The sequence below is a fragment of the Saccostrea cucullata genome, unplaced genomic scaffold, assembly GCF_032062105.1.
Source record: "Saccostrea cucullata isolate Sc308-1 unplaced genomic scaffold, CSIRO_AGI_Scuc_v1 ctg11928, whole genome shotgun sequence".
NCBI classification, from domain to species: domain Eukaryota; kingdom Metazoa; phylum Mollusca; class Bivalvia; order Ostreida; family Ostreidae; genus Saccostrea; species Saccostrea cuccullata.
Window position 1 is genome coordinate 31,778 of NW_026933262.1, and position 25,077 is coordinate 56,854.

The 25,077-nt window shown below is 36.2% G+C and overlaps 2 protein-coding genes and 2 pseudogenes across 2 annotated transcripts; 1 reads left to right on the forward strand and 3 right to left on the reverse strand.

Annotated features, from left to right (window-relative positions):
- Positions 1–17,222, reverse strand: part of LOC134237795 (nuclear pore complex protein Nup205-like) — a 29,187-nt pseudogene extending 11,965 nt beyond the window's left edge.
- On the reverse strand, positions 13,642–14,472 carry LOC134237797 (nuclear pore complex protein Nup205-like). The gene is made up of 3 exons (XM_062719942.1): positions 14,343–14,472; positions 14,064–14,126; positions 13,642–13,802 (listed from the first exon to the last, which is right to left on the reverse strand). The coding sequence occupies exons 1-3, from the start codon at positions 14,376–14,378 to the stop codon at positions 13,665–13,667; spliced, it is 237 nt and encodes a 78-aa protein (XP_062575926.1). The 5' UTR covers positions 14,379–14,472; the 3' UTR covers positions 13,642–13,664.
- A 2,688-nt stretch (positions 17,223–19,910) lies between the features above and the next one.
- On the forward strand, positions 19,911–22,221 carry LOC134237798 (uncharacterized; annotated as a pseudogene).
- LOC134237799 (uncharacterized) lies at positions 20,425–22,237 on the reverse strand. Its single transcript, XM_062719943.1, has 2 exons — positions 22,168–22,237; positions 20,425–21,464 (listed from the first exon to the last, which is right to left on the reverse strand). The coding sequence occupies exons 1-2, from the start codon at positions 22,171–22,173 to the stop codon at positions 20,649–20,651; spliced, it is 822 nt and encodes a 273-aa protein (XP_062575927.1). The 5' UTR covers positions 22,174–22,237; the 3' UTR covers positions 20,425–20,648.
- Between the last annotated feature and the right edge of the window lie 2,840 nt (positions 22,238–25,077).

Genomic DNA, 25,077 nt, shown 5'->3' on the forward strand with positions numbered 1-25,077 from the left:
ACAATTATGGACTCTTTTGGTGTTGAATATGGTTTGTTATTCACCAGAAAAATATCAATATTGACCGAGGCGAAGCCAAGGTCAATATTGATATTTTTCTGGTGAATAACAAACCATATTCAACACCAAAAGAGTCCATAATTGTATGATATTACAGATTCCTGAACATGCATTTAAAAATATTTCTTTTCAGCAAAAAAAGTATGTACACTTCAGATATTTCTATATATTCTTACTTGAAAGCAGAATGTGATCTATTACTCCTCTAAGCACCAGTTGAAGGGAGGAAGCAAATTGGGTTCGTGACCCTGACACTTGACCCCATGACCCTGTTTGACCTTGACCTGCTGTGGTGTCTAGCATGGTGAGGAAGTGTGAGGTTTCATCGTTGGAGACAGAATCCTGACAGAAACACTGACGTAGATTTGTCATCAGAGTCAGGATAATCCCAGCCACAGGGGCAGTTAACTCTGTCAAGGCATCATCTTCCGTCACCTAAAAATAATGAGTAGATTGATGTTAAATGCAGTATCAAGGAACGCAATACTACAACTTTTTTTCTCTGTAAAATCAAAATTTCCCCTCACTTTTCCCCAAATGAAAGCAATTGTCAACATGAATATTGTGATAGAAGGAAAATGTTAAGGTACCATTTTTCCATACTCTTTTTGCAGGATTTACACTTAAACCTTAAGTTTACAGATGAAATTTTGCCAATACCTGGCATTAATTAGATTCTCATGTTCTTGTACATTAATACCACATACTTCAGGGTTGGATGGTAAACAAGACACACAGATGTTGTTCTACCTTTCTCTGTAGTTCCTGTAGCAGCTCAAACAGTACAGTCTGTCTGTCCTCAGCGGTCAGTAGGTCCTCAGGACACGCGGTCAGAAGAACCTCGGTCACCTGACGCCACGCCTCCAGAGCCTGCTGTTTGATGGACAGTTCCTGGCGGATTCTGACACCACACCTTCAGAGCCGGTTGTTTGGTGGACAGTTCCTGGTGGATTCTGACACCACGCCTCCAGAGCCTGCTGTTTGGTGGACAGTTCCTGTCGGATTCTGTTACGTAGCACCACGTGGTGAAGAATATTCTCCACTTCCTGAAAAGTTTATAAAACTTTTACGTTTTGCTGAAATGTTGACATCCCTGGGGCAGGTCAAAGAAATTAAGACACGTACCATGAAAGAAACAGCCATCATAGAGAAGAGTGAAATCAATGGCATAAGATTGGGCCGGAAAGACTGTGTAGCTAGCTTTACATCACCTGACACAAAGAGGATTAAGTAAGGAGGGATCTTAAATGCTTAATAATTGGGATATCGATCTCACCTCTAAAACTCGCGGTCTCTGAGTCACCATGATGTTGCCCTGGTAGTTGTTAAGTTCGTTCATCAGTAAGCAGTGAAGTCGTTTGACATCACAATACAAAATGTCCTGTTCGGTCTGAGTTTCTACACTTTTAATGGCTTGTTCAATCATCGACAATTCGAAAAACTCCAACTTCATTTTAGGAGGGTAACGCTGTGAAAAGTCAACTTCATACAGAAATCCTAGTAACTTCCTGCTCACTTGGCGGCCTGAAAAACGAAAATAAAGCCTAAACAAGTGTTTATGAGCAAAAGAAGAGCAGTGTGATAATTTTTTATGTTTTTCTTTGCTTACTCCTGAACGGCCTGGCTGTCTGAGACAGATAAGATTTCTGTAGACTCTGTTCTGTAAATATGTCATACGTCAGGTCAGTTTCGTCTCCTAATGCTGGCTGTAACACTGTGAGAATCACATTTTAATTATTACTTTCTTTGGCAAATCAGACCGGTTTGATTTTTTGTAAAGCTGTTATTAAACTTGACTTTACCATTTTAACCCCCTGAATACACATGGATCAAGACATTCATTAACCTCAGCTTGTGTGACCTTTGAACTTGACCTTACCTGTTTGACCTTCTGACCCATCATCCAGCAGGGCCTTCATTAACCTCAGTGTGTGTGACCTTTGACGGTTCAGTGCAGTCAGTCGCAGTTCAATGGCAATAAGCCTCAGCAACTATGACTGAGAAATCATTACAGGACGTTCTAAAAAGACAATTACATATTAAATAATAAACAAATTTTGACTAGTTTCTCTATTAAAATCATTTTTGTCACAAAATACAAAAATTCACTGAGACAAATCTTAAATGAATAAAATAATCTAGATTTTTAAAAACATTTTCTTCACAAAATATGAAAATTCTTAATTGAATTTGAACTCACTATAAAACTGCTGAGTGAAAGGTAGATGCTGGAGCTGCCTGAACAGGAAGTCCCTGGTTGTACGTAAATATCGTAAAGTGGGCGTCGACGTCTCCTTGTTGGCAGCCAGGAGGTAGATGAGTTTGTAGGCCAGCTCAGACAGTCGTGGAGTGTCCCTCAGGCAGGTGGGGCCGGAGTGTGTCCCCACCCCCCTCTCTAACAGGGACAGGACCGCATGTAGACAGGTCTTAGGGGACCCTAGGATACCTGGTTTTAGAAATATTTGAATCTTTTGCAATTAGACTAAAATATAAAAACATATTCAAAACAAAGTTTATCAGAAATCAGGATTATAAAACCCCTTTATGACGATTTTAAATATGCTAAATTAACTTTTGTCAGGGATAACTTATTATTGTGCACAACACCAAAAACATTTGCAGATCATTTAATAATTCCATCAAATCTTATTTAATGAAGTGTAACTGTTTTCATAAAGTAGACTTACTACCTGGTAATTCCTCCGAGTCATAAAAATAAGTGTACAAGTGCAATGTTCCCAGAAAAATCCCTCTGATAAGATATCTCACCTGGATCCTGGAGCAGAGTTCTGCTTAAAGACTAATCCTAAAGCCCAGCAGCAGGTGTGCCAAGTTTGGTGAAGGTTGGTCTAGAGATCTCAGTAGGACCTGAATTAGGTACTGTCTGGTGGAGTTAAGGACGTGGCCAATCTCACGGGAATCATCTGTTACAATAAAGCTAATCATTGTTAAAGTGACATTATAATGGTGGAGTTACAGACGTGGCCAATCTCACGGGAATCATCTGTTACAATAAAGCTAATCAGTGTTAAAGTGACATTACATGTATAATGGTGGAGTTACGGACGTGGCCAATCCTACGGGAATCATCTGTTACAATAAAGCTAATCAGTGTTAAAGTGACATTATAATGGTGGAGTTACGGACGTGGCCAATCCTACGGGAATCATCTGTTACAATAAAGCTAATCAGTGTTAAAGTGACATTATAATGGTGGAGTTACGGACGTGGCCAATCTCACGGGAATCATCTGTTACAATAAAGCTAATCAGTGTTAAAGTGACATTATAATGGTGGAGTTACGGATGTGGCCAATCTCACGGGAATCATCTGTTACAATAAAGCTAATCAGTGTTAAAGTGACATTATAATGGTGGAGTTACGGACGTGACCAATCTCACGGGAATCATCTGTTACAATAAAGCTAATCAGTGTTAAAGTGACCTTATAATGGTGGAGTTATGGACGTGACCAATCTCACGGGAATCATCTGTAACAATAAAGCTAATCAGTGTTAAAGTGACATTATAATGGTGGAGTTACGGACGTGGCCAATCTCACAGGAATCATCTGTTACAATAAAGCTAATCAGTGTTAAAGTGACATTATAATGGTGGAGTTACGGACGTGGCCAATCTCACGGGAATCATCTGTTACAATAAAGCTAATCAGTGTTAAAGTGACATTATAATGGTGGAGTTACGGACGTGGCCAATCTCACGGGAATCATCTGTTACAATAAAGCTAATCAGTATTAAAGTGACATTATAATGGTGGAGTTACGGACGTGGCCAATCTCACGGGAATCATCTGTTACAATAAAGCTAATCAGTGTTAAAGTGACATTATAATGGTGGAGTTACAGACGTGGCCAATCTCACGGGAATCATCTGTTACAATAAAGCTAATCAGTGTTAAAGTGACATTATAATGGTGGAGTTACGGACGTGGCCAATCTCACGGGAATCATCTGTTACAATAAAGCTAATCAGTGTTAAAGTGACATTATAATGCCATTCTTTGAACTTCTCAGAAATTTAAAACATTATATTTGCGTTAATGTTTACATTAATATCTGAGAGAGAAAAGTGCAATTCTTTTAGCATCAACTATATATGCAGGAATATTTCTGTTTACATCATTTTCAAACTATCATTCCTGAAAACAATTTGATTTGATTTTCACAAAGATACAGTTAGAACTGCTTATGAGATAACGTTATTTCAAATTTGCCCAAGTTAAAAAAGGGAGGAAAGGGGGGGGGGGGTTCACTGTAATTACCGTATGTGGAAATTTTAGCAAGACGCAAATTTAGCGATTTGTTCTTAAAAACTGGTATTTTATTTTAAGCGAGATGTAATTTAGCGATTTAAAAATGTTAATTAAAGAACCTATTACAAATATTACGCAATAAATTTTTAGCAATATGTAATTTTAGCGATCTCAGCAGCCTCGCTAACAATGCCAAAATTAGATCTTCGCTAAAATTTCTACTTATACGGTATACAGTATTGTTTAAAAAAAAGGGGAATTCAAAACTATAAGAGATCAATCCACACTGTTGGGATTCCTAGTTACCATCTTCCTCAGGTTTATCAGATGAATGCCCCCTAGCTTTACACATCAATGTTGAAGCCATTTTTAGATGGAGGCTTAGCCTCCGCTCTATTGGTACCGCTCAGCTGCGGCGGAAGGGAATTTGCGACCGCCATCTAGCGGCTAATCACGTTAACTTTGATTAGCTTGGTCCCCTGGCTCATCCTTTCCAAGGCAGGAGTACATGAAGCAAAACAGGGACAGGGAACCAGGCTAAACTTTGATAAACTGGCCTGCCTGTCTGATATCGGATATGTGCTGTATACAGACAGGTGATCAGTAATGTTTAGAGTCCGCTGCTTACACGCTCATTGGCTGATAAAAACTCTCGCTGACAAGAATTTAAATTGTCGGGGAAACCAAAACAGATCACCGAGTGCAGTTCTCTGCATCTGCTTTTGATGCAATTAATCTAATTCGGTCACAATATTTTCCACATACAATACATAATTCTTTTTTTTCTCATGGACCTATAATTATCTCACACCTTTCACCTCACCTGGGGGATTTTAATTAGTTTGCGAAGGTCCTATCACATTAATACCCTGCATTACCTAGATAGAAGAAATCTGCATCATTGTTTCATTGAAACTGACATATTTTAAATGTTCACCCACTGACTCAGCAGAGAGCTGCGGCTTGTCTGTTTATAGCTCTGCTGCATCTTTTTTTCAAATTCCTTATCACATGTTTCAGAAGTTAGATGGGACAAACTGACCCACATGTTTCTATGTTTACATGCATATGACCAAAACCAAAACAGTGGCTTGAATCTTACTTTGTGGTGTAAATTTAGTAATATTATGGCTAACCTGTGCAAAAAAGGATGCAATAAAACACTGTTGTCATGGAATCTGCAATAGTGACTCAAAGTATGCCCACAAAAAAATATATGCAAGGAGTTGAATTTATTAGATTTCCCAAACCTTGGAGAGATATTGAAAAAGTGTCAAGGATGGGTGAATGCTTGTAAACGGTTCATTGTTGGATCCAAGGGAGGGGGGGTCCGGGAATTGGAAGCCCACTTTATTTTCTGTCTAGTGGAGAGAGAGAGAATGAAACGTTTTCCGAGAATAAATAAAAATATATTTATTTGTACGTCTAACTTATGTATTGAATAGATAGATTCTCACACATTAATTTTCTTCCACTCACTTTTCTTTCAAATGATATGATTAAAACGGTTCTATATTATATGAACCGTTTTAATCATATCATTTGAAGGAACTAACATGTAACTCTTTGTTTTAAACCCAACCTGCATCCACCACGGATTTTTTTTTCAAACTCCAAAAGAAAATTCTTTGTACTCTTTGGAAATGCTACAAATCCATTCAATTTTAATTAAGGTTTCAGCAGTTTTTTTTTTTCTTTAAATTCGGACTGGGGGACCAAAGAAATAAATGGACGTAAACAGATATTATTTACCGAAACCTAATATCTTCCATACGTGTGTGTGAATCTTTGCTTGAGAGTGTGAAGGGGGGGTGGGTTATATGGACAGTACAACCCTGGAACCCCTCTTTCAAGAGTGGCTGGATCCGCCTCTGAAACGGGAAGGATTTTCAACGAAAATTGGCATTATCCGTAAAATTGCGTATAATACTGGATATTAGGGTATCGTTGAATCTACAATATTTAGTCAAGGCGGTGTAATCACTTTATAAAACTTGAACAATGGGATGGCATATTTTGCGGAGTCAACTTCACCTAGATGCAAATGTTTCTAAAGGTATCACCAGTTAAGTAAGAATTTGGAAGTCAGGACTAATGCGCACTGGACAACAAATACCTGTAGAGCTTAGTACATTTCAAGATCTGCACCCAAACAGGCGTTTGTTCTGCTTAATATTTTTCATAATGTTGGAAATATTTGGATCTTTATGTTCATACCCAACACAACAGAACTATTAATTAAAAGTTGAATGTGCATATAGATCTATGCATTGATATATCTGAATGCTTGTATCTCAGCTCCTTTTAGTCCTTAAGAGTTAGAGATACTAAAGTACTTTTTAGCTTTCTCACATTTCAGGAAGCTCTTACCACGAGTCACTAAAGAACTGAAATTGATATAGTTTATTGCAATTAGATTGGTTTGTCCTTTTGATGAAAAATAGGAATTCAGTAAATTACATAATTAAACATTAGATGAAGAAGATGTGTTTGTGAAACACTGTTGCCCCCCCCCCCTTATATGTCCCCTACCATTCAAAATTCATGGCCAAGGTTAAAGTTTTTTCATAAGTACACTGTATAGAATATCAAAGGTCAAGGTCAAAAGGTCAAGTTTGTTAATATCCAATGAAAAGTCTTTCCACAAAAAAAAGATATATGAAGTATTAATGTCCTGGTATCTACTTTTCAGAAGATATGGCCAACTACCCTTAGGCAAATGTTGGGGTCAGAATATGAATAAAAAATTCCCAAAGAGACAAACAATCATGTTCATTCCAAGCCTCCGTCTATCAGTACTTTCAGTACTTTGATTATCATCTTTCTCTGAACAATACACCCCCAACCTTCTCTTTGAGACCCTAGTTTCTCCACTTCTGTACTGAGTCCCTAGATACTGTCTTCCTCTGGTATATCAGATCATTCTCACCCCAATTTCACTTCTCTATGGGACCCTAGTTACCCTCTTCCTCAGGTAAGTGGATTCTCTCTTTCTTCTCTCTCTCTCTCCACACTACTGAGCACATACCCTCTCCCTCTGGTAAGTGGATTCTCTCTCTCTCTCTTCTCTCTCTCTCTCTCCACACAACTGAGTACATACCCTCTCCCTCTGGTAAGTGAATTTTCTCTCTATCTCTTTCTTTCTTTCTCTCTCTCTATCCACACTACTGAGTACATACCCTCTTCCTCTGGTAAGTTGATTCTCTCTCTCTCTCCACACTATTAAGTACATACCCTCTCCCTCTGGTAAGTGGATTGAGTTACCCTCTCCCTCTCTCTCTCTCTCTCTCTCTCTCTCTCTCTCTCTCTCTCCACACTACTGAGTATATACTGTATACAGGGTTATTTTCGCCCCGTGTTATTTTGCCCTTTTATACTTGCCTACAAATTTGCCCCGTTTAAAGTTCGCCCAGTCCAAGTTTTGTTTATGAATTTATATTGTGTTCTTCGAATTCGCCCCGGTTTAAATTTGCCCATTTGTGACAATGTCGAAAGGGACGAAAATAAAACGGGGGCGAAAATTTCCCTGTATACAGTATATACTCTTTCCCTCTGGTAAGTGGATTTTCTCTCTCTTTCTTTCTCTCTCTCTCTCCACACTACTGAGTACATACCCTCTCCCTCTGGTAAGTGAATTCTCTCTCTCTCTCTCCACACTACTGAGTACATACCCTTGTCTCTCTCTCTCTCTCTTTCTCTCTCTCTCCACACAATTTTAACATACCCTCCTCCTCAGGTAAGTGGATTGTCTTCTCCACCATTTGTTCTGGTTCCTCCACTTCCAGACATTCCACAAATCCGTGGAGCAGCTCCAGATGAGAGGTCTGGAATAATGAATTTTATGTGATACAATAATGTAAACCAAGAATTATATGGCATAAGATTTCTAAAGAACCCTAATAACAATCTAGTGTACCCATTTATTTAATTCTGGAACTAGACACAGTATACAGTTATGGAATGGGTACTGGGGGTAATAGCAAATTTATGGTTCCCGAGGGAGGAAACTATTTCCCGAGGTGGCGAAGCCGCCGAGATTCAGCTTCAAGTGCTAATCTCAAGTTTACCCCTCATACGGATTACTAAATTTACACAAGCTGGTGAGGATTCTCTCTCTTTGAGTGTATTTGCTGCCGAGGGAAATACTTTCCTGCCGAGGGGAACCAAAATTTGCTATTTCTTGAGTTCACATTCCATAACTGTTCTATTATACCAAAACTATCATAGGCGATTTATTAATATATTTTTTTTTAACAGATATTTTGACATTTTTTTAAAAAACACTATAGAGGCATAATTACAAATGCATGCGGTTAAACAGATTGTATGATAAGTAATGAATCGTGTCCTAAAACAATTAAATTATTTTTTAAAAGTATTTTCACTGACATTTCGAAGATATAACTTTATCTTCATTTGGTAGAATTCAAGTATGATTTTGACATCGCATGTCGAAATGTTTTGACGTCATAGTTACATTGCTGATACTGTAACATGACGTCACAGACATTCGAGATTTCTTGGAACACTCCACCCACTGAACACTTTGATTGGTTAAAATAACTAATAAATATTCATGAGGGAGTAGTCCCAGGGAGTAGCTCTGATTTTCCAGGGAGTAGTCCTCGGATGAGTGAAAAATTCTCTTCTCGGGGAAATAGGCAGTTTTATGGTATATAAGTTTTATATCTATGAGTAATTACAGTAGAGGTATAATAATGTATTATGTAGCATCTTTTTCAGTGTCAACCAGACTGGAAATAATTCTCAGTTCAAGGAGAATTCAGAGCTTTAAAAAATGTTCATCTTGGTGTCTTAATCAAATTATACTGTTACCTGATTTAATGTAAACAGATTGACAAGGGCCACTAGGATGGGAGCCAAGTGACACACGCAATACAGGATCTTCATCGCTGACTGGGCATGCTCAGGAAGAGGAATGCTGAACTGTATAAACCTACAAGATTATAAAACACCAATGGTGACCATGATCACACAATATAGGATGATAAAATTAATGTTTCTTACAACTTTCTATCTTTTATAAGACTTCAATGACTAAAAGCAATAAAACTTTCATATTATTCAAATAAAATAAATGTTTTGCTTGTTATTTTTGTTACTTTTATAGACCTACATTGTGACATTAATGAGGTGGTCAGCTTTCCCGCTGCGTGGATTAGTACTCAGGAGAAGACAATCCATGGCTGACACCATGGCGGAGGCTCCCGTCTCACGACACGCGTCCTGGAACGTCCCCGACTTCTCCAGACTGGTCTCTATCAGCTGTAAACACAGCAAACTGGCTGACTCCAGGGCCTCCTGTCCTGTATAGATCAACCAATCACATTAACTCTAATTAAATGTTAAATCCCGTCTCACGACACGCGTCCAGGAACGTCCTCTCTTCTCCAGACTCGTCTCTATCAACAGCAGACAAGCAGATTCCAGGGTTTCCTGTCCTGTACAGATCAACCAATCACATTAACTCTCTTAGCATCAGTCAATACAATCAACCAATCAAATTAACTCTCTTAGCATCAGTCAATACAATCAACCAATCAAATTAACTCTCCTACTCCCCTAGCATTGGCCAGTAATATCAACCAATCAAATTACCTCACATAACATTATCTAGTCCATGCATCCAACCAATCAAATTAACCTATTTAACAGTAGCCAGTTCAATCAACCAAACAAATTTAAACAGTCACTTTACAACACAAATAAAAACACCTAAATTTCTTTATTCACTATTTACCTGGTATAGCCTTGTATGTTTCAAGTTGTCGGACAATGTCATCCAGTATTTTCAACACCTAAAATATGTAACTTTAATTCTTAACAAAACAAAGCACATACGTCTCCACCTCCCAGCCCAATTTAAAAAAAATTCTCAATAAAGTATCCATTTAAGCAGGAAAATCTGTGAATCTCACCGTGGACAGGAAGTGGGAGTCCTTCAGTAGGTGTAGCATTAGGATGTACCCCGGGGACTTGTTAGCGGGCACCACGCCCCCCATCTGTACCTCAACAAGCTCCTCCCCAAAGTCACTTCCCACCACCTCATACTCCCTCAGGAGCTTACATAGGATCCTCAGACAGTCACTGGCCACCTCCCACTGTAAATAAAGCTTTACATTTACTTGAAAGAAATCAATCCTGCAGTTGTATACATGGGATTCTTAAACAGTCACTAGCAACTTAATTACCTTTGGAAATAAATCACACACAATAACCACATTTCAATTAATATCAATGCAAATGACAGATAAAATTTTAAAACTAGAAGTCTCTGTCAAAACTGAAGCTCTACTGGTTTGTACTTATAACAAAGGATATAACAAAAGACGTTTCCATTTTTAGTAACAATGGCAACACTGTTCATCGAAATAAAAAACCATGATGCTTTATTTTATGTATCCAAGTGTAGTTTACTTGTATGCCAAGTTATATCAAAATCAGACCAAAACTGTAGGAGGAGTAGCGTTTTAAAAATTGTTTACCGACAGACAGACAGCTAGACGAAAGACCAATACATGTACTATCGTATAAGCTTTTCTGGTCTGTGACCAGTAGAGCTAATAAAAAATTTTTTATTGTTTCAATCTCTTTCTACACTGTACCTTTTTTGTCTGTGTATTGTTCATTTTCATATGTAATTTTTTTTTTTACTTGATTGTACTTTGTAGTACTTAACAGTGTATGTATTTATCAACAAGATTGAAAAAACATTTTAGAAAGTCTTATATCAAACCTTTTCTGATGTATTCTTGTAACTTCTGACGTAAAACTTCTCAAACACATGATCCTTGACAAACTCTAGGTAGGGTTGAAATCCTGGGGATGCCCTGGGGGACAGGAATGTCAGTGAGGGAGTCCAGAAAGGACAGGAAGCTAGCGTCTTGGGAAATACCTCCGCTCGGGTCTCCACCTCCTCCAGCTCCACCTACAGGGAAAAAACAGACATCAAAGGTAGATAACTCTTAAAAGGTAGATAACTCTTAAAAGCATGAGATTTGCATATATTATACATATATCACATGGCTTCGAGGGTGACATACCAGAATATTTGCCCTGAGGTGACAGGAAAGCCCTGGAGTGTTATGTCACCGGACGTTTTGGTTCCTAGTCAATTTGTCCACATATGTGAAGTGTCCGGATATCTGAATTACCAGTTAAACAAATTTCACTAAAGGTCACAGTGACTTTGAAATAAATCGCGACACACCTTCTACCTAAGATGTATACTTTTGCCAAGTTTGATAGCCATTTACCCAAGAAGTATAAGTTGACAAAGTTTGATAATCCTGGGCCTAATAGTATTGAAGTTATGAGCCGGACACAAATGGACAGACGAACAGCTCGACAGACGGACGGACATGAAGCCTATATCATAATACGTCCTGTCTTAAGACGGGTGTATTAAAATCTGTTCCGATGTAATCGTCCGGATACTGAAGCATCCGGATATCTGGTGTCCAGATACCTGAATGTCCAGTGTACAGCAAATCTAAGTTCTGCTCTCCTTAGGGTGTAAGAGAAAAAAAAGAACAAAGTTGAACCTGAGAAAACAAACATTTACCTGGATTCCTCTCTGAGAGGAACTGCTGCTCTGAACTGACTGTATTGAGAATCTTTAAAGCAAAGTAAACAGATCAATCCAGTAAACCCACATACATGTTGTAAAGTACAATATAGGGAAGGCAAGAGGAAAGGTGCATGTCAATGCAAAAACACAATGAATATCAGTTAAGATAAAGTAAAGAGCAGGGACCCGTTTTACAAGAGAACTTACGACTAAGACCAAAAACTTGAGATTATTGTAAAATTTTGCAAAATTAATATTTCTCTTTGAAATTGTCTGTATAAAAATATCTAAGTTACCACATTCTATTTAAAAAGTTTAAAATAATTTTCGATAAAATGTTAATTAAAAGTTATATGAATAATTAAACTTTGTCTTAAGTCGTAAGTCCTTTTGTAAATTGGGCCCCAGTATTTCAGTGGTTACCTGTGAGGCTTCCAGTGTATGCCACAGGCTGGCTGCCACGTCCGGCGTCTTAGCGAACGCTGCCAGCACCCTGAAGATCTCAGCTATACGGTCGAAGGGGATACTACAGGTTACCAGACCAAACAACACCACCGCCACCTGCCACTGCTGGTTCCCATTCTGTAACACAAGTCAAAGTTTTGTGTGTTGAGTTGTAAAATGCACTTTATGCAGGCTTCAACTTTTGATTAGCTTCAAAAAGTGTCTTTTACTTCCTTTTGTTTCAGGAAATCAAAATTATTCATTACTGAATACAGTTTATAATACATGTACAAACCCTATACAGAATGTCTTTATTCTGAGTTATCAAAAGTGATAGATTCTATCTTGGATATTAAAGTATTACTTAATACTTAAAGTATTACTTATACAGCAACACCTGTAATGTAAAACCACTTGATAGTAAGATTTTGATATTTGAGAAATGAAGTTTATTTCAACTTATGTTATACAATGTTACATAAATTTGGGCAGTTAACGCTTTACCAAACTTTAGAAGTTTTCCTTCAAAAATGGCTTCAAATTGAGCATACTTTTAAAGTAACTTCAGGCTGATTTAAACATTTTTGATGTACTAGCTCATTGCTATATGGGCAACTTAACTTATACATATAAACTAAATATTTCATCCAATCAAAAGATGTTTTACAACCAAAAATAAATTTTAATGATTTAACACAGCACAGATCACTAATATACATGTAGATAATAGATTTCATGATGATTTTGCATAAGAAATGTAAGATAAAATTGAAATGTTAACAATATAATCAATTTTGAATTTAAATTTCAAAATTCTAAAAAAATTGCCTCATGAACTATTTCTAAAGGGAACTATTTTTATACATTGCAGCAAAAGTTATCCCTCTTGTCAGAAGGTTAATAAGCTTTACTTATGTTGATATAAGCAGTAAACACTAGGGACAGTTACGAACCAATCCCCCTACCCAAGATACATTGATATAAGCAGTAAACACTTAAGTGGCTATTATGTACCCATCCCCCCCCACCCTAGATACATAATAATATAAGATAGTAATAAACACTAGCGACAGTTACGTACAAGTCAAAGTAGGTACTGGAAGACGTGCCTGGGTGATCTGGGAGTTATCTCTCTTGTCAGAGGGTCAGTAAACCTTAATCATGTTGATATAAGCAGTTAACACTAGCGACAGTTACGTACCAGTTTCAGTAGGTACTGGAAGCTGTGACTGGGTGACGTGGGAGTTATCTCTCTTGTCAGAGGGTCAGTAAACCTTAATCATGTTGATATAAGCAGTTAACACAAGCGACAGTTACGCACCAGTCTCAGTAGGTACGGATCGAAGCCATGACTGGGTGACGTGGGAGGTTCTAGGGAACTCTGGGATACCGCAATTCTCGACGCCTCATCTCCTCTTGTATGAAGCTCTTTCACCTGTAAAACATCCACAATAAAGTTTCCTGCAAAACTTTTCAATTATGTATATTTTTGTCACTTTCTAAACATTTTCTCTCTTAAATATTACACGAAGAATATTTTTTTCAAAATCTTTTACATTAATCAATATTACAATAATAACCTTTCTGAGATGTTGAATATTTTCATTTCAAATAAAGTTATATAGCCATGCAAAATTGGCACCTTTTTCACAGTGATCAAATGCATTAACAATTTGTTTAGGTATTACATAAGTACCTTCAATGGCATGTGAAAAATGAAGTCTGTTACCAGCCCATGGACTTTCTTTAGATAATATTCCTACAAGACAAAAAAACTCAAATGTTATGCTGGTTTATTATAATATGAATAACAGTCCCTACCCTAGCTGTTAATAGTGTTATTAAGAATCCATTCTGAAGAGTTAAACTATAATAATGATTTGTCAAACAAATTCTTGTTTGCATTGCTTAAATTAAAATTAACTAAATTAAATTTTGATGTCAACTTGAAATATGCATCAATTAAAAGACCAACCTCTTTATGGAAATCATGTACCGGTGCAATGGCCATGCAGTTAGAGGAAGTGGATCATGTTAGCTTCCAATGCAGGGTTCGTTAATGACATTTACCTGAATCATCTTCTTCAGAAATTCCATTCCCTGCTAGAAATATAAATCAAATTCATGGAGATCAAGTTAGAGTGAATAATCTTACAGCTATCAATCAAGGCCCAAAATGAGTTTCCAGTTTATTTTCTGCTTAGAGCATCATAATTATCTTGTCTGGCCATATTAAATTTATTCACGATCTATCATCATTGACTTACATGCACCGACATGTCACATATTCTCATCAACTCTAAGATTGATACCATAAAGAATTTATGTATTTAATATTATACTGTTCCTGGGGAGCGTGGGGGTTCCCTCTTTAGATAAGATTAGATATTTTATCTTAGGGGGTCTGATACTGGTTGAGTTGTCTGAGGGTCACCCCCCCGGCCAGCAGCACCACGCTCTTCTGTCCAGGGTTGGTCCAGACTCGCTTAGACATGAGATCCTGGTGTATGTCAGGTATGTAGGTCGAGTCTGTCATCATTGGTAGATGCTGCAGGACCTAAGTAAATGTCAAAGGTCATCAACTTTAACCTTTCTATTCATTCTTATTAGATCAACTCTTGCTAAATCAGAGCACAGAAATTTTATGTTTATACAATTAAAATTTTCACAATTCTTCAACTTAATGGATATTACATATAACATTCCTTACAAATGTGCTTTGTGAAATATGAAAAGTAAATTATCAAATTACTAACCTGTCTTCCATCTTCATGTTCCAACAGACTGACATCAAAACAGTATACAGGAGGGCCATTAACAGACACAGACTCACGGGGTCCAGGGTGTCATCTGCACTCAGAGTTGTCTACCCTTAGGTGCTGAATCAGCCTCAAGGTGTCGGCTTTCTCCAGGGGCTGTTGTGTGACCAGACAGAAGAGGCTGCTACTTCTAAGTCAGCTAAGAATATGATCTGGATCTCCGTGTACAAGTCAGACACCTGGAAAGCATGGAAAGACTAAATACAGATTGGCAGTAGTCATGAAAGAATTAAGTCAATGACTCATAACACTGTGATCTCTGATCATCACAATTGCTAACAGCATTACATGTATAAACATTCAAAGTGGATGAAGTTATTTCTGTTCCAGAGTATACAGAGATTAGGACAAACCTGTTTCTTGTGTTGTGGTGGACCAATGGCCCTGTCTCTGTGTAGTCTGTCCATTTCTTTTGTTAGGTCCATACTGTTCAATTGATCTGCAAAAAAAAAAAATTACTGTATGCGCTTCCTGGTGACTTAGAATAACTCACATTCAATGATCTGACATGTTGATATCATATGGCGACATCTTTTTTTGATAGCTGAAAAAAGAACTATCACCTGCAAACGTGGAAATTATGGATGTTATTCAAATCTATGATGATTGGTTAATATCAATCGTACTATATAAAAACGCCATTCAAGAAATCTGGGCCTAAATCAGAAAGTGGCTCGTTTTAGCTTCTAGCTTCTGGATATCATTTGATAGGACGAGTTATTCCTCTTTACACATTACCGTAAAACAATAAGCAACGCATGGGGATATCATTTAGTGAGCTCATTACTCACAGAACCTCTAGTTTTGTTTGTTTGTTTTTTTTAATATTTTAGAACTTTTCTTGAAACTGGGTTGGAAAGCAGTCAATCTATCAGCAGACATATTATTAATTACAGGGACGTATCAACAGGGGGTGGGGTTTTTTACATAGTAAATACTAGAATATTCAACCAATTTGGGCCCACAGTGGAGCATACAGAACAGTGTCCAAAATCATCACAGTTATACATATACAAAACAGAACAAAACAAACATAGTATAATGAACAGAGAGTTAGTTATCTTCTTTTAGGATGTATAGAATGTACATTATAAGTGGCCTATGTATAATATCTGCAATATGCCTATATTGAACTATGTTGTTTTCTCTTATTAAAATTTGCATTTAAGAGTTGGCATAATAAAACAACAAACTCAGAATCTTCATTTGACATAATCCATGTAAACAGGTCAACATTGTTAAGCAGTATCAAATTAGGAAAGGTTTTAAAGATTTTATCTAAAAACTCTCTTCTTGAGTCATTATAAAGTGAACATTCTAGCAAAAAATGTAATTCATCCTCAGTTGGACTTGAGGTGCAGTAACGACAGATTCTCTCACACCTGGGAAGAATTTCATTTTTACCACATTTATTAATTTTCCTTTCATATCTACCCGTCTCCACCCTTAAAGAGGCTGGGGGGTGGCAGCCATTTTTACACTATTTCAATCTCCTTTAAAAGGAGAGCTCCATATAAAGATATACAAAAATGATCAAATTTTAAAACTAAAATGTATGAATTTGTTCTTTGTCAAATGATAGTTGACAGCTAAAGATACCGTATCTAAAAAGTTAAATCAAATCTGGTGGCTAATTTGGGATTAATTTGTTGACCCACCAGCCTCCTTAAACAATGATTACTAATTCTGAATTTTGTGAGAATTACCCGATTGTCTCGATTTTTCATATTCAAGTATTTTTCAAAATAAAAAGACCTTTTATACTTAAAATATGTATTTAATTTACCAAAGCCTTCCAAATAATTGGTACGAATATCGTTCCAAATGTTTAAAAAACTATTACTGAGTTGTCTTTTCATGTACAATTTAAATTTGTTTTCACTTAGTTTTTTACAAAGGGACAAATTAATATTAAGTTTTTCACTGTAGAATAATATACTGGAGTACCAATCACTGTTGATGATGTTTGATTTGCACTCATTGAGAGCTGCTTTCAGTAGGTTAGATGATGTATGTTCTAGTTTATACCAGTACATGAATATTTGCTTTAACATGTCTATATATAATGGGTACCTCCCTAGTTCAGAATAGATTCCTACATTTGTACAAGATTTAGATACACCCATAATGTATTTACAGAATTTCATATTGAGTTTTTCAACTTCCCAATCTTTAAATATATCAAAAAGAGGGATATTTTTCCTTTTTGGAGTAACATTAATAATGCTCCAGTTCTCACAGCCATATAAAGCTATAGGTTTAATACAGTGATCAAATATATGTAAAAATGTTTTTAAGGAGGGGTTAGCATTTTTCACATCCCTATAGAATTTAAAGCATGCCTTTAAACTTTTCTGATACAGTTGTTTTTTGGCTTCAGTAAACTTTCCATTGTTTTCAAGAGTTATCCCTAAATATTTATATTGTTTTACACATTCTATAATGTCATTACCAAGTTGGAATGCTTCCTTCAGTAATTTACCAGAGTTATTAAAAATTATTACCTTTGTTTTTTTTATGTTTACTTCTAGACACCACTCACTACAGTAATCATGGAGAAGATTGAGTTTACATTGAAGATCTGATTTTGAATTGGACAATAAAACAAGGTCATCTGCATACAGGAGACATGAAATCATTTCTTTTTTCATTGAAAGCATGCTTGCCCCCCCCCCCCCCCACTTTTACCAAAGTATAGTATTATCAAGAATTGTAGGGACAAAATTGGAAGTGATAGTAAGTTGGCTTTGAAAAAGTTGGCCACTACTTTCAAGGGCTGAAAGCTGAACCATAGCCTTTCAATGTTGAAACCACTGTTTAAAATGACTTAAAGATCTATAAGATAAAAATTTTGCGTGGCATTCCACCTTAATTGGTAACTGAATGTTTGTGAAACCCAAATGAATTAGCTTACTGTTTCCAAAATTTTTTAATAAAAAAAAAATCGTTAAACATATTACCTCAATTTATAATTAAATAACTTGCTTTTATGCATAAATATGCAGAAACTATAGAATCAAATAATTACTCATTTGAAGCAATCATTTATTAACATGAATAATGCAATGGCAATTAAGACCAACGCCTATCGATTTTTTTGACAGTATTTATTTTGTTTACAGTGTATCATCATGTATGTGAATAAAGTATAAGGACAACAAAACTCAAATTTGAGGGGGGGGGGGGGGGGAATTCAACTTCTTTTACATGTTCATATTGAACATGCATGCATTCTAAGAATAGACTATTGTGGGAACGTTACAATATTTTTAATAGTAAAACTTGATTTGAAAAAAAGAAAATATCCCTACATTGCAAAAGACTTTCTCATATATTTTAAAATATGTATTGTAACAAGAAATGAGATTTTTTAGGCTTCAAAGGGGTAAAAGAGAAATAAATGATTAGATCTAGACCTTGATTGAATTTATTCTCTTGTACATGCATGTGACACAAAAGTGGCTTTTTGAATTAATGTTATTTACATTTATTTTTGTTTTTTCAATTCTGGTTTGAAGACTTTTAATCAGCTGCAGAACTGTAGCTCTACGGAAAAAAAAATATTCTGACAGTTCCAGTATACTCGGGTGTCCACATCAAAAGTAGCTGCAGATCTGTAGCGTTATGGTTTTATATACGTATTTGTCTTTGACCATAACGCTACAGATACCGTGTCTAGAATTTAGGAGTTGAAAAGTAGCTAGTTGATTGACCGATGCTGGAAAAAGGAGAAATTCTCCCCCAAAAGAGCGCAAAAAATATTGCGCCGCAAATTGCACTAAAAAAGTCTTTTTTGCACTACCGGATCTGTAGCGTTATGGTCAAAGACAAATATATAAAACCCTAACGCACAGGCACCTAAGTGGTTACTTATTTTTCTTGTAAGAAAAAAAGGAAACACATACCTAATAGATCTGATAAATATTATTAGGTATGTGTATATTTTTTATTACAAGAAAAATAAGTAACGTCAGGTGCCTGTGCCCTAACGCTACAGATCTTCAGCTACATCAAAGGTACCCTGGCTACGCCCCTGTATTTCTTGGGTCAATTTTAAGAATATCCAATCCTCAGCCAGAAGGATATAACTCCAAAAATTAATTTGAAATGCATAAAAATGATGCTTGAAAATGAATTTTTTATGCAACAGTTTTCATTGAATTCATTTTTATAAGATTTAAGGTCTTTGGAAGTCTTATTAAAGATCTAACAAAAGTTGACAGTTGTACCATAACAAACAAGAAAGAATTAATACAGTTTTAGAGAAAATAGATTTTTCTTGAATTTAGCCTTAGATGCCAATTCTTATTAGCATATGAAATGAGAAGTACTGTGTAGTGTCTTGCAATGATAGTAAAAACTTTTACACTATGTATTATAGAATATATAAAGGAAAAAGAAGACAAAATACCAAATAAGTATAAAATTCATGAAAATTTCTCTAAATGCCTAGATACCTATTGTTTTTTAACCTAAAATATATTTGTTAATCAATTTGCAATTAGAAAATGCATTGCTGATGTTCTAATTTGCTTTTTCTGCAAAAATATTAGAGATTTGACAATTTTCCCTTAAAAAAAAGGATTAAATCTGATTTTTAATTTAAAAGAAATACTGTGGTGGATAAATTTACATGCATACCTTTGTGAATTCAGAGATACTTTTTTGAGTACTTACATGTAACTGCTAATTTTATAAACATGAGGATCGGACTACCTTAAAGCCCGGTTTACACGCTCTGCTTTTGCAGCTGCTTTGAAGCAGAGCTGCAAAAGAAGACTGTGTAAACTAGGGTTTATGCACTGCAGGCATGCAAGCAGACAGAATAGAACTTGCTCTATTTCAGTCTGCTTTGCAGACGTAACTGACCAATCAGCATCACCGAAAAACTAAATATGAGATAAGATGCATATACACATGTTAAACAAAAACAAAGAAAATGGCGGGTAAGAAGAGAATTGATGAATTAAAATTAAGTACTGAGCAACAAGAATGACTAATTGAGTTATTTCATGAGGAACCAGACCTATGGAATGTTTCATCTACATCTTATTCCAAAAAGGACTGCAGACAAAGAGCATTAAGCAATATATTAGAAAAACTGAGAGAGGAATATGAAGGTCTGGAATGTAATGGTAAGTGTTTTTGTTTTCTGTAGCACACTGTCACATGTTATTCAACTTATGAATCATGCTATTTGTTATTTGGTGAATATACAATAAATATTTAACAACTTGAACTTGTAAATGTATTTATTTTTTATTTACAGTCAATCAAATACAAGCCAAAATATCCTATCTCAGAGGATACTATTCTAAGGAATTGTCCAAAATAAACAAGTCCAGGAAGAGTGGCTCTGGCACAGACGAACTCTACACCAGTTCATGGGTTCATTTCAAGTCCCTGGATGCCTTTTTGAAAACACAAATTGTCCCCAGAGGATCACAGTCCAATCTTGTAAGTTACAGCAATTCCCATTGCCAAGAAACCTGACCATTTGTATTAAAATAGTCACAAAATTCTTCTCTTATTTCTCGTACATCATTACTTGATCGATTCCCACATTGTCGAATAAGACCGGGTAGATTTGTGCCCATTTCATGTCTCCAAATCCCATAATTCATTGTCCCATTCTCAGTGTCCTCCTCATCAATCATCCCTGGGCCTATATATTCTGTGGCTGATTTCCTTGTTCTTAGAAAGTTATGCAGTGCACAGCATGCCAAAACAATTCCCTCAACTTTTTCTGGTTCTAGAGGAATAGCCTTTTTAAATACCCCAAATCTACTTGTTAAAATTCCAAAAACATTTTCAACTATTCGCCTTGCTCTTGAAAGCCTGTAGTTGAAAATTCTCTTGTTTTGGTCCAGATTTTTAAAGGAGTATGGTTTCATAATATAAGATTTTAAGGGAAATGCTTCATCCCCAACAGTGACATATGGAACAGGTGTATGTCTCAGTGGTAAAGGTTTTTTAGGTGGAATATTAAGATCATTTGATTCCAAAGCTTGGTATAGGCTTGAATTTGCAAACACACCACCATCACTTACTCTTCCATTGCAACCACAATCTACATATATGAATTTGTAATCAGCATCAACCAAAGCCAATAAAACTATGCTGTAAAATTGTTTATAATTGTAATAATTTGAACCACTTTTTAGAGGACACTGAATTGCTATGTGTTTCCCATCCATGGCCCCAATGCAATTAGGAAAATTCCACTTGTCTTCAAACTCTTTAGCTATTTTCTGCCAATCTTCCCATGAATTTGGAACCTAAAATAATAAATATATATATATATTTTAATAGGACACAAATAATGCAGGGGAGGATGATGATGAGCAAGATGATAGTACCGACAATATGTCGGAGACGTCACAAGAAGAGAGACCAGGTCCTACAAAAAAAAGAGCAAGGCTAAATGGACCAGAAGCTATAATGTCTCAGGCCATGTCATGTCTACAGGACATCAGGAAAAGGACCGGCTTAAGATCAGCCACCCCTTCACCCACTCCCGATGAGGATACCCTTTATGGGAATTATATAGCCGAAGCCCTGCGCAAATTAGATGGGCGGGTGAAGTCATTCGTGAAACTGAAATTTCAGACCATTCTTTTTGAAGCAGAGTATGGGCATTTGCAGGGTCAAGGGACTTTGGGATTTTCTAGTCCATCCTCAACTAATCCACAATATGGAATGAGTCCTCTATCAATGAGCCAGCAACAAGGAGTGGTAGCAAGCCCCCAGCCTATGACCAATCAAGGAATGAGCCCCCACCCAATGGGTCAACACAATGAAATGGGCGCAAACTCTCAGCCTTTGACCCATCAAGTAATCAGCCCCCAACCAATGGGTCAACACAATGGAATGGGCACGAACTCTCAGCCTTTGACCAATCAAGGAATTAGCCCCCTACCAATGGGTCAACAGTATCTTGAACTATGAATATCATACATTCATATTAAATTTTAACCATACCTTCATATAATCATCTTTTAGGCTATTGTATATAGCAGCACACGTCTAGGGATTATACTAGACAATGTTGGCACTGGAATACGATACAAGTATGATATGGACTTGTAACTTTCCCCTGAAAATTACAAAATTGCATTTTAATATCCAACAATTTAAAATATATGTGAAATAAAAATTGTAATTTGCTACTTTTTATTCATTATTCTTACCTGTTGCAAGAATATATAAGAGGAAAAAGAAAGACGTTCTGCAGGAGAAATTGATTTTCTGAAAATTTCTTTTTAACAATTAAAGGTGACACCTAGATACCAGTATTGTTTTTTCATTCTCACAAATATATTCTGTAACTCTCAATTTGCAATTAGAAAATGCATAAGTGCATGATGTGCCCCATGCTCTTTTCTGCAAGAATCCATGGTCTAGTCCAGCATGTCCTTCAATTTTCCTTTATTTCTTAAAAATGCAGCAGCCAAATGATTATTAAAAGAGGAGGCAAAATATCAAAATCTTGATTTTTACACGTGTTTATGTGACTAATGGCGGGAAATGATATGCTAATATAGTGAAAGCAGGATGGTAAGCAGAGTGTGTTTTATGTCTGCTTTGCATGTAAAATGCAGATTTTAAAAACAGCTGCAAAAGCAGAGCGTGTAAACCGGGCTTAAGACTCGTATAATTTATCAAGTACCAAATACAGAATTTTGACTAGTATTACATGCATTAATTTCAATGAAGCTCTTATGTTATTGTTGATATGTAAATAAATATAAGAAATTTTCAATTTTCGTGGTGAAATTTACAGCAAGGAGTCGAGATATTCGTTTTTGCCGTACGTCGATGAAAAAAGGATCGGGAGTGCACGACTGTCTGTTATAAAACTGTCCACAAGTACCTGTGCTCTCTAAATCATGTAAAATGTTATGTATGATGTCAATTAAATTTATATGCAAATACCGAGAAAAATCATGTGGGTGCATAGCTGTATTTTGACTTTTCCCCACTGCCCTTAGATGAGAAATTCATGAAAAACCTTCAACGTCTCTTATACACAGTCTACCCTACTATTCACACATTTCACGCACCAGTGACCACAGCAGGCTTTATGCGGGGTTTTGTCCACGTGAACTGAACTCATTCACTTGATATTGGACTTTGGCGAGATTACACTGCGATTTACAGAGCTTATACACACAGATTTTCCTGGATTTTTCGTGTTATCTACGAGGATGGATTTCACGGATGACGGTTTTGTAGGGCAGCCGACGAGAGGATTGAGGTAAAAAAAAAAAGAAATGCTAGAATTTTTTTAGCTGAACATTAGGCCTAAAGTGAAACCAACATGGCCAAGTCACAGAACCAATGCATGCCTTGTAAACATTTATCAAATTACAATGTAGGTAGCACAATGAACTGATATACATCATCTTTAAGATTCTTGCAGGTATCTGGGGATGTGGGTATTGTCAGGGGGTGGGGGTTGAGATTGGTGGCACGCCCCCCCCCCCCCCTAAAAAAAAGTTTGAGAAGGAGTTTACTCATCATTAGCTCATTACTAGCTCACAAAAGCCAAAGGCTCAAAAAAGCTTTTCTGATCACATTTTGTCAAGCATCTGTCTAGTTGTCTGTTTGTCTGTAGACTTTTTTAAAATACACACTTTAAAATCCTCAAGATCCACACACTGGATCATTTTCACTCAAACTCGGTACGATTAAAGCTGAAAACTACTCGTAAATAGGCATAGTCGCCATATTTCTCGTTCTTCAACGCTCTCCCTACAACTCGTATATAACAGGTCCAGTACAATCTCCTGATTTAGCTATATAGCTTTAAATAGCTATATAGCTTTATTAAGCTATTGAAAATAGCTTTATTTAGCTATTTTTATACAGTTTTTCACAAAAATGTTTTTAGCTGAAAATAAACAAAAAGTCGCATGTATTTGACTCTTCATATTTGTATTATGGGCTATCAAAAGAACAACCAAAATCAAAGATAGTTCTAACTTTGCAGCTTTTGAATACTTTTAAGCAAAAGAGAATTTCACTACCTTGGGTGCCTTGAGGCATGATTGCTTCTCATTGTGCTGAACTGTTACCAACCAATTATCTTGTTGAACATAATTGGTCTCCATTATAATATCATTGCAGAAGTAACTGTATCAATTGCTTTATATAGCCCCAAAACTTGTAGAACTTTGATTACAAAGTCTCTCAAGGAGACCTAATTTGATGAGTGAATTTTACATGCATTATTTTAAGAAGAGTTCAAAGTTGTATATCATCACTGCACCAAGGTGCGCTTTTTTGTACATACTGAGAAAATTACACCTTTGAGAAAAAAGTACAGTAAAATAGCTAAATTAAGCTATACTGAATAGCTTGATAAAGCTATAAAGCTATTTAAAGCTATATAGCTAAATAAAGAGATTGTACTGGACCTGTATAAGGAGCAAATCGCTAGTCAGTTCAATGTATTTTACTGTAGAGATCCGACGAATGCAGACGTACATCTTACAAAGTATAACTACTCAATATCGATGAAATTATCAAATTTTACGTATTTTTTCCTAAACAGGACAAAAGTATCATGAAAATTACAGGTCAATACTTTATTTACAAACAGAAAATGCACATAAAAACAAGAAGTAAACGCAAAAAATCTAAATCCACTATAGGAATACTACATGTCGGCCACGAGTTTTGAGTGTGCAATCGGACGAGACTAAAGCGAACGGTTTATATACCCGTCTGACTGTGCCTATTTATGAGAAGTGTTCAGCTTTAAGTATCCGTTGGGATTCATGTTTGTCTATATGAACAATGATGAAGGGACAAACCTTTTTCCAAGGAAAGAAATTTAAAAAAATGTGGAAAATTAATCTGCTAATATCATCTTTCAAAATATCAACC

Excerpts from the sequence above, each read along its gene's own strand:
- LOC134237797 (XM_062719942.1), bottom strand. The coding sequence starts at position 14,378 with ATGGCCATTGCACCGGTACATGATTTCCATAAAGAG. Across the intron at positions 14,127-14,342 it reads TACATGATTTCCATAAAGAG|GAATATTATCTAAAGAAAGT; the intron begins GTTGGTCTTTTA and ends TTTGTCTTGTAG. Across the intron at positions 13,803-14,063 it reads TTTTTCACATGCCATTGAAG|GTGAAAGAGCTTCATACAAG; the intron begins GTACTTATGTAA and ends GATGTTTTACAG.